This window comes from Callorhinchus milii, unplaced genomic scaffold (assembly GCF_018977255.1).
Source record: "Callorhinchus milii isolate IMCB2004 unplaced genomic scaffold, IMCB_Cmil_1.0 Scaffold1, whole genome shotgun sequence".
Lineage (NCBI taxonomy): Eukaryota > Metazoa > Chordata > Chondrichthyes > Chimaeriformes > Callorhinchidae > Callorhinchus > Callorhinchus milii.
In genome coordinates this window covers 66,375,812-66,393,494 of record NW_024704742.1, presented here as the reverse complement: position 1 = coordinate 66,393,494, position 17,683 = coordinate 66,375,812, and the positions used below count along the sequence as shown (strand labels likewise).

At 43.4% G+C, this 17,683-nt stretch overlaps 1 protein-coding gene across 3 annotated transcripts in view; it reads right to left on the bottom strand.

Annotated features, from left to right (window-relative positions):
- Window positions 1-16,709: 16,709 nt before the first annotated feature.
- ccdc142 (coiled-coil domain containing 142) overlaps window positions 16,710-17,683 on the bottom strand; it is a 48,451-nt gene continuing 47,477 nt past the window's right edge. For all 3 annotated transcript variants that reach the window (XM_007897946.2, XM_042343276.1, XM_007897947.2), the window contains exon 13: window positions 16,710-17,286. In XM_007897946.2, the coding sequence (XP_007896137.1) occupies window positions 17,021-17,286 (266 nt within the window). In that variant the 3' untranslated portion in view covers window positions 16,710-17,020. The remainder of the gene's footprint in view (window positions 17,287-17,683) is intronic.

Sequence of the window (17,683 nt, the reverse complement as noted above, 5' to 3'; positions counted from 1 at the left end):
AAACTTACCTAACGTTTCACCCTGCTCGGAGTCAAACCCAGGTCCTCTTATTTGCGAGGCAAATGCTCTAACCACTGAGCTATAGAAACTTAGTCTTAAAGTTAAGGAAGAATTTGGGGCCTCGGGGGTGGGGGGGGAAGGGTGGCCAAAGAGTTCCTGCTCTCTGCCCAAAGAACACCAAGCAGATCCCAACTACCATCTCAGCTAACTCAGCCCAGACCACACACTGAGCAATGAGACATGGCCTGGTCTGGATGTCCCATGCATTTGCTCACTGAGCCAGCGAGAGGGATATAACTTTGCCAGTTTCTAAGCAGTGAATTGACAGCGGCAGCAGGGACGGCTTAAGGGACCAGGGTAGAAAACAACAGCACGGACATCATTTGGCAATTGCTACCATTTATTTTGTCCTCCTGAGGTGATAGGCGCCATATAACTGTAAATTTGTATTGTATTGCACTTCAATTTATGGTTTCAGCACAATGATATCATTCAGGTTAGCTATTGCCCTCAGGAAGAAAGCAGTCAGCAAACTAACTAAAGTGTCCCCCCGGCAACTGGGTTCAGACAGTGCAAACCTCTTTGATTTAGATTCTCCTCCCTGACTTCACAAGGGGATTTGTACGTTGTCTAGACTGGATTGGAACTTAGACTCCAGGAGGTGAAAGGTCAGTTCCGCACAGCTCCTTCCCTTCCCCCTTCGGCCTTTGTCCGTCTCTGTCAGTTTCCAGAGGTGAAAGGAGGGTTCTCTGATACGTTGCACAGCGCTCACTCTCCAGCAGAGGAAGAAAATCTCTGCTTGAGATGCACCCAAAGGTGGAAGCCAGACAGTGGGGTTGGAAGTGTACTGGGACAGGAAATCCACAGCACAAATGGCAGAGCATCCGTAAAGTGCATCTCATGCTGGGAACACCATGACATCACCGCGACCCATGAGGATGCTGCAAATGACTCGCGAGTCGATGTCGTACACCCACGCAAGACGCACGTCACATTCTTTTTCAGCCTGGCTCAGTCGATCACACGCTCACCTGTAAGTCAGACCCGTTGTGGGTTCAATCCCCCATGTCGGCACTATGAACCGACAAGATACACAATCACTACAAATCACAGTAAAAATCTCCGCAAAGCACTTTGAGACGTCTCAAAGCCGTGATATATCAAATGCAAGAATGATGATTATATTATTCTTTCTGGCGCCTGAGCCATTAATGTTATGTTTTCACTTTCTTCTCCACCCCATCCCACCCCCACAATTCAATCCATTTTTCAACCCCAGGACAAGGCATCCCATTCCCCATGGGAAATCCTTCCTTCCCCCTGGCTCAGATAAATTCTGATCTTGGACCTGATGTGAAAGGGCAGTGATCTTTTCTCTGTCTCCCACAAATGCGTGGGACCAGACAGAAAGGTATTGTTTGAAGGTACGTGTTGAGAGAACAGTACAGCGAGCTGTAGATATGAGGAGGCACAGGAACTCCCCCAACATGTTAAGTGGCATAGTTGTAGGTGTGAAGGGATTTTTGAACACTGTTCTCCACCGAGTGCTTTTAATCTTTACTCGCAACATTTCTCGTGCTAATCACAGGGTGTTTGTTTCTGGACCAGGGTAAAAGGTCTAACAGCAGATTATAGGTATTTTAAGGTCTTTAGAGACTCAGCTAATTGAGAATGCCTACGGTCTCACAGGACTGACTATGGTTGATCCCCTTGCATTGTGGAGGCCCTAGTTTTTTTGGTCGGCTTAGCATCCAATATACACAGAATATAACAATAATCCTTGTATTTGATATATCGCTTTATCACGTTGTCGAGACATCCCAAAGCGTTTCACAGGGTATACTATCAAGTGGATTGACTGTGTATTTTGTGGGCAAAATGCAGAAACGCATCACAAGTGTCTCCAAGCTACTGAGAGTTCAATATATGTACAGTTTCTATTTACTTCAGGCGCTATTCAGGCGCTGACACCATCAGCATCCAAGGCTGCACTCTCCACCTCTCAAAGCCAGTCAGGAACCTCGGCGTTTTGTTCGACCCTGAGCTGTCCTTTCTCCCTCACATCCGCACCACAACTGGCACCGCCTTCCATCACCTCCGGAATATCGCCAGATTACGGCACTACCTCACCCCTCACGCTGCTGAAACCCTGGTTCACGCCTTTGTCACCTCAAGGCTGGACTATGGGAACTCTCTCCTCGCCGGCCTTCCCGGCACCTCCCTCCACAAGCTGCAGGTCATTCAGAACTCTGCAGCTCGTGTACTGTCCCGCACCAGGCTTCGGGACCACATCACTCCTACCCTCGCTCGCCTCCACTGGCTCCCCATCCCCCAGAGGATTGATTTCAAGATCCTCATCCTCACCTACAAGGCCATTCACGGCCTTGCTCCCTCCTACCTCTCCAACCTACTATCCCCCTACCTACCTGCCCGTAACCTCCGTTCCTCTGGCTCCGGTCTGCTCCACGTCCCCCGCCCCAACCGCCCTACTATCGGTGGTCGGGCCTTCAGCCTCTCAGCCCCGAGGCTCTGGAACTCCATCCCCCAGTGCCTTCGCCTTGCTTCCTCCCTTTCCTCCTTCAAGGCCGGTCTCAAAACCTTTCTCTTTGACCGTGCCTTCAGCTCCCCTCTCGACTCTCTTCCTCCTCCTCGCTCCCTCCCTTCCCTCCCCTCACCCTGACCATTTCCCCCCTCCTCTCTCCCTCCCTTCCCTCCCCTCACCCTGACCATTTCCCCCCTGCTCGGGTCATGACCCAACTGTGCAGCGCCTTGGGACGTCCTCCTGACGTGAAAGGCGCTCTATAAATGGAATCTTGTTGTTGTTGTTGTTGTTGTTGTTACTTTGAATCGAGTGTGCAATTTCTCCCAGGAGGGATAATAATAATAATAATATTTATCATAATATTTATATTTTTAAAGTATTTAAAGTATTAAAAGATAATAATCTTTACATGTTAGTCGATTGGTGGATCAGAGCCGCCAATAATGTATACAGTATATTCATCATAATGTATGCAATATATTCTGTGAAGCGTTTTGAGACATCTCAAAGACGTGATAAGGCTCTGTAACAAATGCAAGGATTATTATAAGTTATTATATTTGCCTTTCATGTTGGGAGGACGTTTCAAAACTTGTTTTTGTAGGTGAAGGACCAAAACCAGTTCGAAGATTGCTATCTTTGTTCCCACTAGAGGCCTGCCCTGGAGCCCACATAGTGCAGTGCTGCTTTACATAATACAATCTTGAATGCGATCAGGGACAAAAGTGCCAGTGCTGAATATGTTCAGTGTGGCTTCACACCTGTGATCAATCTTTAGTGATGGGTGTCAGCTTGGCTCAGTCGATAGCCCTCTTGCTTCTGAGTCAGAAGGCTGTTGGTTCAAGGCCTGTATCAGGACTTTAAATTTACATATTCTAGGCTGATGCTCCGATGCAGTGCTGTAATTTTGCAGAAGCCGTTCTTTGGATGAGACGTTAAGCCAAGATCTTGTCTGCCTGTTCAGGTGGATGTTAAAGATCCCATGGCACTATTCAAAAAGAGGAAGGAGTTTCTCCCAATGTCCTGGACAACAATCCCCAGGATAAAATCGGTCATTCACTTGAAGGCTGTTTGTGGGACATTGGTGCAAATCGGTTGCTGTATTCGCCTACAAAAATACACAGTTATTACACTTTACAGTATATTCTGTGAAGCACTTTGGGACATCCTCCTGATTTGAAAGATGCTGTAAAAAGTGCAAGGATTTTTATAAGGATTATTATAAGAGTCAGAAAATTGTGATGTTTCTTGATTCTTAACTTCTATACCTGACAAACATTGGGATCTAAGGTGTGATAATATTTGCCTCAAAGATTGGGAATCAATAAAAGCCACCATTAAAACAAGACCGAGAGGGAAAGCCATCTCCCCATGCTTGGACACTTTGGATCTTCGTCCCCTGGAAATTTAAACATCCCCCCACACCCCCATTTCTCATTGTCTCTCTAGCCACATCCATACATTCGGACTACAGAGAACAGCAACAACAACTTACAATTACACAGCACCTTTCACTTCAGGAGGATACCGCATAGCTGACTTAGCACCCGAGACGGTGCAAGATAGTGGGGTGGGGGTTGAGAAAAGGTGACTGGGAGCTCGGTGGGTAAGATAGAACTGCTGGGTAAACACAAGTCTGTGGACTAAGGAAACTTGCTTAAGATTTCGCCCTGTCCGGGAATCAAACCCGGGTCCTCTTGCTTGCCAGGCGAGTGCACTAACCACTACACTGTGGGACTCCACGATTATAATAACAATTTAAAGACAATCAAAGGCTTATCTGAATTTGAAACATTTGTCCCTGGCTCTTGATTTCAGGCCTCAGCATTCCTGTCCTGCAGGACTAGCTGTTTGGCCTGGGAGGGTCAGATTCTGCTGTCTGGTGGACCTCTGACCTTTAAAAACAATTGCATTTGAGCCACTGCAGATGATACATGGCAAGCCTTGCCCGCAAACACCCCAGGTGGCAATTCACTCACTACGTGCAGCTGGCTTGTAAACTGTGAGTGTTTGCTCAATCCCCATCCTCCAGCAGTGTGAAGGGATGTGGAGAGTCCCATAACTCGGCCTGTCCCTGGGCCAAGAAGTGGAAATGTCATGAAGATTGATGATGCTTTAATGATGTTTTGCTTTCTGTTACCAGCGGTGAAATTAACTTTGACTCATACCCAAAGATCGAATGGTTAACCTGCCGTTAAGCGGATTAATTTGCACGGTTAAATCCGACCTGACTGTGGGAAGTTATTGAGAGCAGTAAATCAGCAAAATAGACGTGCAGGTATTTCGGCCAGGAATTCGCATTAATATACCAACTTCTCTATTAACAGCTTCACATAGAACAAACCTTCCCCCACGTCTTTAACAAGAATTTTGTTCAAAGCTTAGAATCCCAATAATAACGCCTTTTGTGTGGAGCCCCATAGCCTAGTGGTTAGCATGCTCACCTCCTTGTTGGCCAGGATACTGGGAGAACCTCTCTTCTCTTTCTGAACAGTGGTGTGGGATCTTTAACGTCCACCTGAACAGGCACACAGGGGGGACCTTGATCTAACGTCTCATCTGAAGGGCAGCATTTTGAATTGGAGGGTTGAATAAAAGGGGATGGATGGATATTTGGGAAAGTCGAGATATTAAGAGATGTGGGGACAGAATGAAGAAAATCAAACCAGCTCCTATGATATAATGAAATAACAGAGTAGACTTCAATGGGGCCAATTTATAATGGATGAACTGTGAGTTAGGGCTTGGCACCTGAGCTGGGGTGGGGGGCTGGGTGGTGGGAGTTGAAGGAGATGGGGTGGGATGGAGGGCAGATGATGGAAGGTGCCTTGAAAGAGGAAAATCTTGAGACAGACCTTAGTGAGGGAGGGGAAACTTGGAGGGACTGAGATAAAGTACTAGAAAGTGGGGCAGATATGCTGAAAGCCCGACTACCACTGATGGGGCCGCTAGGCCTGGGGACATGGAGAAGCTGGTGCCCACTGAATGCAGAGTGCAGCCAGGTTGGTAGAGTTTGAGAGGGTCACAGAAGTAGCGTGGGAAAAGATCATGGAGGGTTTTGAAGGTGAGAATCATCACCAGGCTCAAGAGTCTCCAACCCAAACTATTGAGAGTTCCACTTAAGTATGGTTTCTATTTACCAGATGTAGAGTATGCACTCCCTTCTCCCGGATGGCCGTTCCTTGTTTATCCTAATACCAGAGATTTAGGCAAGAGAGGTTTGGAGACCCAAGAGTTTGCATTGGGGTTCTGCTAGGGTTTAAACAGCTAAAACCACATGGCTTGGCATTGTGTTTACGATCGTTGTATTTGATATAATAATAATAATCCTTGCATTTGATATAGCGCCTTATCACATCGTTGAGGCATCTCAAAGTGCTTAACAGAATATATTGTAAAGTGGATTGAGACATCCTCCCATCGTGAAAGGTGCTGTATACGTCTTGTATTACAAACCCCATCAACCCTATCCATCAGAGCTTTGGCTTGCGGGGTTAACGGGACTGTGTGGGAAGAATCACAACTCCCACAAGCTCAGAGCATCAGTAATTCAACAACAACTTGCATGTATATAGAGCGCTTAATGTCGGACGGCATCTCAGAAATGTATTGGTTTGTGAAATGCATTGGTCAGAGTAAATAAACAGAGGCTACCACAGAGTGATAAGAGGTGGAGCTGGCCAGGAGCCCTGCTGTTTGGAGGAGTAGAGCACTGTTATTAGCTGTTCTACCTCTCTCTGACAAGGCTTGAAATCCAGATATTTGTCCAAAATCATTAAAAGAAAGCACATGACGACAATAGCTTGCAATTAAGTAAAATCAAAATTACATTTGTATAGCGCCCTTCACATGGGGTAGCGTCTTACGTGTTGTTTTATGCCAAGCCAGGAAGAAAGTGGAAGTGACCTTAGGCACGGTCAAAGAGGAAAGTCTTCAGGTGGGATCCTCAAGATAACACTGATCATCCAATTCACATTGTTGCACATCAAGGCTTCCATAAATTGGCTGCCACATTTATCTGTAGATGCACAATCACCACACTTATAATAATAAACCCTATCTTTGATATTGTGTCTTTCACATCTCAAAGAGCTTCATAGAATTTATTGTAAAGTGTGGGGATTGTATGTTGTGTAGGCAATTAACTGTGACATGCATTGACCTATCCACTCCCACCGCTCCCTGCTCCACATCCCCTGCCTGGCCCGGCCCACCTCACCATCGGCGGTTGGGCCTTCAGCCTCTCTGCCCTCCCTCCCCTCCTGGAACTCCACCCCAGTCCCTTCACATTGCTCCCTCGTTTCCTCCTTCAAGGCACATCTCAAGACTCTCCTCTTCAACTGTGTGTTCGGTCACTATCCTACCCCAACCCTCCCCACCCCTCCTGATCCCAACCACCAGTTCGGGTCCAAATCCCTGCCTGTCCAACATCTTGGGCATCTTCCCGACATGAAAAGCGCTGTACAAATGTAATTTGTTATAGGCACTACATCAAACCATCTGGCATAATTACTATTATTATTATTACCCGCTCCAGTCACACAGCATATCTGGTTTTACGGATTTCCCAGTTAACATCTCTAATTATCTCTCTTCACTTTAACTCCGCTTTCAGTTATCTTTAATCTCCCCACCCGATCCCAGCTCAGCTTCTACCCCCAGCTCAGGTGCCAAGCTATTACTGTTAAGTGCCTTGGGACATCCTCCCAACATGAAATGAATTTATACAGATGTGAATTTGGATTCTATTGTAAGAAAATAATTCTTCCAATCTGTAGTCTTGCTAGAGGCTTGTCATATTTCACATTTGCATTGTGTGCTCGTAGTTCAGGTTAGGAGGACTATAAAAGGAAATGTAATATGGTCCATGTAATATCTGCAGCCCAGTTCTACCAATGGGCCTATGCAGTTTTCACTGCCTTCCAGTGTTAATGCAAGGACCATGTGAAAATCAGTCACACCTTCCAAGACTTAGCTTGGACGGAGTCCTGTAGCTCAGTGGTTAGAGCACTCGCTTTGCAAGTGAGAGACCTGAGTTCAATTCCAGGCAGAGGGCGAAACCTTGGGCAAGTTTCCTTACTCCACACAGAGCCTAATAATAATCCCTCCAAAAAACAAAAACAATAATAAATTGGTCATTTTCAATCTAGACTGTTTGTGGGACATTGCTGTGCGCAATTGGCTGCCGCGTTCGCCCACAAATATACAGTCAATTCACTTTACAGTGTGTTCTGTGAAGCGCTTTGGGACGTCCTCCCGACGTGAAAAGCGCTACATCAAATGCAAGGATTATTATTATTATTACTTAGGGAACATAGGAATTGCTAAACAAAAAAAAACAAGGTCCATTTAGTCCGTCTTCTACCATCCTGGTAGTCGCATGTACAATAATGGAGATGTTGGCAGCAATTAATTCTATATGGATTATTCTACAACAGAGTGGAAAGCTTTGGGTACCTTAGATCTTGCCTAGTTCTTCCAAGCATACGAGACATGTCATGTCTCAAATTATTCGATTCCACAGGCTTTTTTTTCCCAGCCTCCCAAAGGTAATTGAGTGAAAACTGCAGGGTATCAGCCGATTGCTGGCTGCCCATTATTGAACCGTGACCCAACTGCATTCCACACTGACATTCCCATGGATCCAAAGAGGACTGGAGCCCTGGTGTTTGTACTTAGTTATCTGTTCTACGACAGCAATTTATGTTGATATAGCACCTTTCACATACAAGAAAGGCCTGCAACACTGGCGCCTTAGTCAGAAACCTTCCAATACTGTTCACACTCTACGGTGTTCACCATGTGTGTGGCTTGGTGGCCTTCAGCAGCTTTGATAAACTTAATGACAGTACCGTGGGTTTGGGGGAGGAGGAATTTAAGCATCTTGGGACATTCCCCCCAATGTGAAAGGTGCTTTATAAATGAAAATTTGTATTATGTTGTAGCAGTAATAACAATAATAATCCATGCATTTGATATAGCGCTTTTCACGTCTTCGAGACGTCTCAAAGCGCTTCACAGAATATACTGTAAAAGTGAATTCACTGTATATTTGTGGGCGAAACGCAGCAACCAATTGCGCACAGCGGTGTCCCACAAACAGTCGTGGATTGAAATGACCAATTTTTTTTGAGGGATCATTATCAGGCGTGGAGTAAAGAAACTTGCCCAAGGTTTCACCCTGGCGGGAATCGAACCCAGGTCTCTCGCTTGCGAGGTGAGTGCTCTAACCACTGAGCTACAGGACTCCAAAGTAAGTAGGAACTCTGTTATTAGTCGATTGTGGATCGCTTTTCCAGGGGTAATAATCCCTTCTAAAATTATTTTAAAAATAATAATTTGGTTACTCAATCCACCACTGTTTGTGGGACACTGTTGTGTGCAATTGACTGTCATGTTTCACCCATAAATTATACAGTATATTCTATGAAGAGCTTTGACATGTCTCGAAGACTTGATAAGGCACTATATCAAATGCAAGGATGATTATTATCCACGCGTGGAAATTTCCCCATGTATTGAAATGGAATGCGCACTCTTTCCCTGGAGGGACACATCCTGCTTACCTAATTTTGGAGAGTATTAGGCGCAAGTTGGCAAGAGCCAAGGCTTGGGGGCCCCAGAGTGTGCGCTGGAGTCCTGCTGGAAGTTAACCAGCTAAAACCGCATAGCTTGCCATTGAGACCATTGCCTGGCAAGTTTTCCCACTGCTTGTCTAGCTAGGACGAACCTACCCATTAGGGCTTTGGCTTGCAGGGTTATTAAGAGCTGAGTGGGAGGATTCCTTGCCTTCAGTGACTGGTCTGACATTCCAAGTCCTACCGATGAGCCAGGCTAGCTGGACTGTCATCAGCAGTGCCCAAAAATACTGCAAATCCTTCCTGCTAATGTGATAATTAATGCATCAAATGTGTTATGCGACATCATATTTTACACCGTCATTTATCGATATAATGAGACACCCAGAACTGCAGACTGAGCCCAGAAATTGAGGCTAAGAAATTATGTGTAATTAGTGAATGTATCTGCCATTTCTTGATCACATGTTTGGCCTTTAAGACACAAATCCATTGCAGGCTGAGGAAAGTTCTTACGATTCCAGTTCCGGGCTGTCATTCCTGGATATTGGCAGTGCTGAGCAACACCAGCTGCACATTCCCACCCATCTGCAGCCTGACTCCATTTCCCAGTTTGCCCTCAGGGCAGTGACATGCGAAGTCGGCTCCACTGTTGTGTCTGGCTGGTCTGGAGGGAGATGGGACCAGCTGGGTTAGGGGTTTCCTGTAGCAAACTCTCCATAAATATAGAATCACAAGAGTGAGAAATGAAATTGTATCATCTCAAGAGATTCGATAACAATAGAAACATAGGAAACGCTAGATGAAAAAAAAACAAGGTCCATACAGTTTGCATTCAACCATTCTGGCATTCGTACACTTGTGTCATGTCCTGAACCATTCAAATACTGTATCCTAAAATTTACTAAAGGAAATCGAATTTGCATTTGAAAGAATCAACATTTTCTGCTTCCACCGTCACCATAAATAATCCTTGGGTTTGATACAACACCTTGCACATTGGGAGTACATCTCAAAACGCTTCACACTGTAACACTAGAAAGTGTGTATTTTGTAGGCAAACTCAGTAGCCAATTTGTTCCCCCCCACCCCACCACCTCAATCCAAGTTCTCGGGATTATAAATTGGATGAAAAAGGCCTTTCGGCCTTCTTCATCCGATCTTATGATCCCAATCTCACCCCTCCAGAACACCCACCTCACTGTCCCCCCCATCACAGCATTAAGCTGTTGTTTTAATGAGTCCAGTGTCCTGGTCTCAACCACCCTTTCCTGACAACCTGTTGCAGTTGTTAATCATCCTCTGAGTAAAGAAAAACTTGTGACTGTCCTGCAACTGCCCTTTGCAACTCTAAATCTATGTCTTCTTGTCATACCGTCTTGATGCATCCTAAAATATTGATCTAGGTTTATTTGAAATGCAAGTTATTTTTGTACATACTGTAGAAGCCACCTAAGACTGATAGATCGGGACCAGTCATTTGGTCCGGCTTAAACTGCGTGCGAGGTTAACCAAAGTGCCATTACCTCTTCCCGCCCAGTAGAGCAGTGGCAGAGTCTCCTCCCTGAGAAGGGAAGGGGACCATTTAGCGGTGGCTCCGAGGTGATTGAAAGCCCTGCAGTCACTTATGAATGTCTGGGCTGCAGCCATTCACAAGTGGCTCCAGCTGTCAAGCAATTGCAATTTGACTCCTCCCATTCCCTCCCTTGTATCTGCTCCGATCCTGCGCCCCCTCAGTGATTGACAGCCCAACTCCAGCCGCTTGTGAATGGCTGGAGTCTGCTGTCAATCAATCACAATTTGATTCCTCCCATTTCCATCCCAGAGCCACTCGTGATGAGTGAGTGAGACGCAGTGGTGGCAAGTTAACCGGCATATTTAAAATAGGTAGGAATACAAATGAATCAGGGCTAGGTGTTCTAGCCGATTTACCCGGCATCCGGGGTTAACTGGCATCCGCCTTAAGCGCCTTCCACTTATTTGATCCCACTTAAAATGCTATCTACTTCTATGAAGTCCTGAGTTTTTGGGGGGCAGCCGGGTGTCTGACACATGCGGAAACCCATCCCTATGCTTAAGAGTATCCAAACCAAACTGAGTTTCCATGCTTCCCATGGAAATCCCAGAGATAGATTGTTGGTATGGAATAGCTGTCTCTCTCTCTCTCTGGAGAGATGTATCCTGTTTACCTAATTCCGGAAAGTATTAGGTGCAAGTTGGCGAGAGCCAAGGCTTGGGGACCCCAGAGTGTGCGTTGGGGTAACTGCTAGAGTCTAATCAGCTAAAACCTGGTTTATAATCTCTGAGTCATATTCTCTCAAGCTTGAAAAGAGTTTGTTATTATATTATATTACTATCTTATTTTTGATTGAAAAATAAAGAGAGTACCAAGTTGAAAATGACCTGAATCAGTAGGTTCCAGCTACCAAGCTACAGATCCAGACCCAGTTGACCCTTGATAAATACATAACTAATTTGCTGAGGAATGTTTTGCTTGGATCATGTGTGAGCTTGAACAAGGGCTTCTGTATGAGGTGGATAAATGGAAATGATATATTGGAATTTCTCTTTGGATCAGGCATTCAGTGACCCAGAGCACACTATAACAGCACACACTGTGTCTCTCCACTGTAAAAGCACTAATCTCATGGATCGTGTCTCTCCATTGTACAACACTCCTCACCAAGGGACTCACAGTGTCTCTCTGCTATAACAGCACTCTCTCCTCACCAGTGTCTGCCTGGCTGTGTGTCTCCACACTGAATTATAGTGAACCACATCCCTTCACAACTCTATGAATAAACCACTTCTGACAAGTAATAATAATAATCCTTGCATTTGATATAGCATCCAATCACGTCTTCGAGACGTCGCAAAGTGCTTCAAAGAATATACTATAAAGTAAATTGACTGTATAGTTTGTGGGCGAAACACAGCAGCCAATTGCACACAGTCGTGGTTTAAGTGACCAAATTATTATTATTACCCCCGGAAAAGCAATCCCCCAATTGACTAACTACCGGCTTTCTACTTACTGCTAGGTAAACAGCGGCATGTGAAGTAAAGAGACTTGTGTAACGTTTCACCCCACTCGGGAATCGAACCCAGGTCCTCTCGCTTGCAAAGCAAGGGCACTAACCACTGCGCTTCTTTGCTTGGGCAACTTGTGGAGTCTGGATTTTGCTGCCTCAAAATACAAATCTAGTGCTGTAGAGGTGGCACCATCATTGCTGTTCTCTGAACCTTATTACATGGTGGCAGCAATCTTAGGGGTACCTTAGGGATCAATAAATAGATAAAACATCGCTGATAAGAAGCTTAATTTCAAAAAGAATGTTGGGGCAAATCTACTCTAACCCTTTTTAACTTTTTTTTAATACACAGTATATAATGACTGTGTGTATTCAGAGGACACCAAACAAATTAGATATGAATTGAATGTTAACTGAATCAATATTTTTGTCATTAGAGAGTCTAATTGCTTTCTGACTCCCATTCATTTTGAGGAAAAACTAACAATGGAGCAAAGAGTTTTTGAGGGGATTTGCAGGGGTATTTATTTATTATTGATAATTTAAACCGTGACAAGTTTAATCTTCCAGGATTATTAGCCTTGTATTAGTAACACTGAATTACTCTAAAGATGGAATAATTGCAGAGTCGGCAAACATGCTGTCAGTTAAGCAAACATTATGAATCCAGTCACAGAATTGCACAGGTCTGGTCTGATAGTGTCTGATTTAGGTAGTGGTTGAGGTCTATTTTGTGGGCGAACCCGGGTCCTCTTGCTTGTGAGCCAAGCGTGCTACAGGACTCTACAGTCCGTTTCACCCACAAAATACACAGTCAATCCACTTTACAGTATATTCTGTAAAGAGCTTTGAGACGTCTCAACGATATAAGGCCCTGTATCAAATGCAAGGATTATTATTATTATAGCCAGTCTGCTCCTTGTCCCTCTGGGGAGAGAATGTACATTTCCTTCCAGACGTAGGAATTTTCAGGTATAGGTGCCACATGTAGAACTCCATCTGGTTTGGATACACTTACACATGGTGATGGGTTTCCATATGCAGCCGGTGACCAAAATAATAATAATAATAATCCTTGCATTTGATATATAGCGTCTTATCAATTCTTCGAGACGTCTCAAAGCGTATCATAGAATATACTGTTAGGTGAATTAACTATTTTGTGGGCAAAACGGGGCAGCCAACTGTGCACAGCAGTGTCCCAAAGTCGAGGATTGAATGACCAAATTATAATTTTTTTAAGGGATTATTACCCCCGGAAAAGCAATCCACTAATCAACTGGCAACTGGGTTCCAACTACTGCTAGGTAAACAGAAGCGTGTGGAGTAAGGAAACTTACCCAACCGTTCGCCCTGCCCAGGAATCAAACCCAAGTCTCTCACTTGCGAGGCAAGTGCTTTAACCGCTGAGCTACAGGACTCCACAAAATACACTGCCACTTCACTCTAGTGTAGCTTGTGACATATTTGAGATATACAGTATTTCAGATATATTTGAGATGTCCTCCCATGTGGAAGGCACTACAACAAATGTAAGGATTATTTTTATTTATTTACAACTGCTGAGTGGACATTGCCCTTAAAATCCCAGTCAGCCTGGCCAAAGGCAGGTATCCACTTCACAGGATCGTTAGCTGAGGTTGACTCTTAGGAGCTATCGCGGGGAGTGAATACCAAGAGAAGCTGTAGCAGCGAGTCTGCAGAAACTTGCACATTGGCTAGAGAGATGCTGGCGTCATTACCTGAATGCTTAAAATAGCTTCAACCTTCCCAGCGTGGTGACTTCTGTACTGCGATCACGCTCTTACTTAGCCATTTCTGAGCTTTAATGGAGCTCACTGAGAACGAACAGCACTCCCACAGCAGGGATTAATATCCACGGTGGTAACAGCTAGGGACTTAAATGTCCAAATTAGCAAGTCCACTTTCATTGTCCTAAACCTAATTTAACATGCTTAAACGCTTATCTCAAAGTGTTCCAGAGGTAGCTGGTGGTCTAATTGCATCATTTTTTAAAGTTTATAAATCAGTTAATGAAGGTACAAAGTCCAGCAGATTGTCCTGAGATTGCCTGCTCGAGACTAAATAGGTAATAGCAGGTAAGTTTTAAATACAAACCTTTTCCACAGAATACAAAGAAAGGTTATTCATTCATTGCACAAGTTATCTGATAGTTAAATGCAGCAAACTTAATACAACAAAAAATTCCATTTGTTTAGTGCCTTTCATGTCAGGAGGATGTCCCAAAGTGATGGACAGTCAAGGATGTGTGCCCATCAATACAGACCACCTGTGATGGTCATGATATAAGACCACAAGAAATCCCACCTAGTCTGTATGGTTTTTTCCTTTGGTCAGCCAGATGTCTGACACGTGCAGAAACCCATCATCATGCTTAAGAGTATCCAAACTGGACATAGTTCTACATATACATGCCACCCACATGTGGAAATTCACCTTGTGTCTTGGAAATGTAGTGAGCACTACCTGGAGCAACGCACAGCTTAACTAATGATAATTAACGACTCCAACCATAAGCAAAAGTTGGATTAAATAGTTGTCAAGTTGTATAATCATGTAAATTCATCTATTACTCTGAGCAATTCATCATTTGAGATTTCAGTTAGTCACTCAAAATACAACATTGGGAGGACAGCCTACCAAAGGGTCAAGGTCAATTTTCCCAAGTTGAAGTATGAAGCAAATTACTTTAGGTGGCAAGGCTGATCCTTTATGAAGGGAGCTATATTGATATTGAGGATTTTATCATTTCTCCTCAATTTCACCCAATTGCCACAATATTCCTTATCCAGGCGAGAGCAGGGAAGTCTAAGCTATAGATAGCTTCAAGATTACTGTCAATGCTGCTATGTGATTAACAAGTGTGGCACAAGGATCAAGTGATGCAAGTCTTTGTACTCAGCAGCTCAACTGACACCTGGCATCCGTTCAGAATCAGGCAAGTTTTAAATGAAAGCAACACCAACACTCAAACTAATGTCCTTCTCATTATAAATCCTCACTCAGCCACTTTCTGCTGTCACAATTGTCTCCCGAGTCTTTTAAAATACGAACAATTCTGAGCGTTTTACCTGGTAGCTATAAATAAATGAACTTGAGAATTGCAGTAATCAACAATTGGATTATTAAGAACCATCATAAAAGGAAGGTTGCTAATAAGTTTAAAATAAAAATTAATGGCAGTTTGGCTCCTTGTCAATAATTTAGTTTTGCATTAGAGCTACTGTTATGAATTCAGAATACCGATAATAGTATCCCTTTGTTTATTATTATCATATACACATCCATAAACCTATAATCTAGTGAATCTACCCCCACAAAATGTAGTCACTATACTTTACAATATATCCTGTGAAGTGCTTTGAGACGTCCTCCTGACGTGAAAGGTGATATACCAAATTCAAGGATTATTACAATACACACACACACACATAGGTACCTATTGATTACTTCCACTGTCACCCAGTGCATTAGGACATCCTCCTGACATAAGATGCTATATAAATGTAAATGTGTGTTGTATATCCAGGGCTTGGAATCTACCTTTATTGGTCACTGGCGCAGGCTTTCTTCTCAAGTTAACCCAAGTCAAGCCAAGATAAAGGTGGTGCTAGTTGGACAAGAAGTGTGAAGCTTGCCAGATAGTTCTCCCAATGGCATTCTACGGAGTCTTAGGTGGTTGAACTCCAGCAGTACCCAAACACACACTTCATTGGAGGTTTCCAAGCCCTGTCTTTGCCAAACTGCACCTAATATTCTCTGGAATTAGGTAAGCAGGATGTGTCCCTCCGGGGAAGAGTGCACATTCCATTCCAAATATGGAAATTTCCATGTGGAGAAGGAAATGTGGAACTCTGTTTGGTTTGGATACTCTTAAGCATGGCGAAAGGTTTCTGCAGGTGTCAGACACCCGGTTGAGCAAAAAAATCTGTCAATAAAGATTTATCTATTATTGCTTTTGGAAATCTTGCCAGCCTTGAATCATTAGACATGCCTCCACTGCGCATCTTACATCGCATCCAACTGGGAAAGCGCACCAATGAAATTGTGTAATCCTTTAAATTACTTTAAAAACTGATATTCTGTACTTAAAAATTGCAAATTTAAACAAAGAGAACGGTAATGCCACTTTTAATATGATTTGAATACAAACTCCTTCATGGGAAAGAAAACCAGACAAAACATATGTATTATGTTTTGTTTTTCTTGCCTGATCCCCAAAAATACAAAGTCTCTTCTAAACACAATCCAATTGAAAAATTTTAACTTTTTTTTAAAAGACTATGTAAACCACCAGAGATGACTCCTTTGGTAATGAGGTTTCATTCGAGTTCGGTTTACTTTATATGTAAGAAGATGACAGTCAAATTCTTACATAACTCACTTTCAGGTTAAAAAAAAGTGCATATAGAATCTTTGTGAAATGCAATACAACAAAATTAGCACCTTATGCACGTAGAAAAAGGTAAAAGTAAGTAAACTAAGAATGTCTAGTTTGCTTCTGTAAAACAACATAGAGACATTCACCAAAGAAAGTTTTAGGTCTATCATCATTTTTTTAATATTTAACTTTATGTTCATTTTTCACAAGAGTTACAAAACAGCTCAAGATTTTCCCTTGAATCAAGGTCAATTATTGACCATAAAGGAAGCTTAACCCTTTCCCAGTTCAGATAAGTCAAGGCTGAATGCTTCCAAACTAGCACAGTATTTCAAATGAAAGGAAAAAGCATGCATTAAAGTGCTTTGGTGTAATACTTTTCTATGGCTCAGACTTTAAATGGATATTATAATTTAGAAATCAAAATGAAACACTTGGGGAGCACAGTGCTAAGAATATTAACAAATCATTGTTCAGGGCTCTTCTTCATACAAGGCAAACGGAGTGCTTTCCACCGTCTATCACTACCCACTCTCAGTGCAAGCCACTCCTGCTGATTTACAGCCAAATAGGACTCTGGGTGCCCAGTTGCCCTAATTTTGCTGAGAAGGTCAGAGGCTGTGGGAGCTTCAGGCTGTAAGATTGCTCTGGTCCTTCCAGTCTGCAAATCCAGGCTGTCAAGGCTATTCAAGCTCCCATGACTGAAGTCAACTGTCCTGGTGGAAGAGGAGCCTACAGCAAAGAAAAGATACATTAGGAAGGTCACAGAATTGAAAGCCTAACATAGGCGCTTCTATTTAGCCTACACTGGATTAAGAAACAGATTCAAGAGTTTCACCACAAAAGCATTATAGAGTTTATATTAATTATAAATATCCTCAAGTGATGAGGCATTTGAAAACCTTGTTTGAGCACCCTTATTTATTCAGTTATAAAAGCTGCAACAAAGCACAGCAATGAATTTAGTTACTCAGCTATTTTGAAAAAGGATGCAATGAAAATGCAGCTTTCAAAAGCTGAATGAGGTACATCATTATATAAATAACTGGTTCCCAAAGCTTCAAAAACAAAGCAAACTTTAAACATTTACATCTGGTCACCCTCCCCTCCCCAGCTTATTCCATAGAAA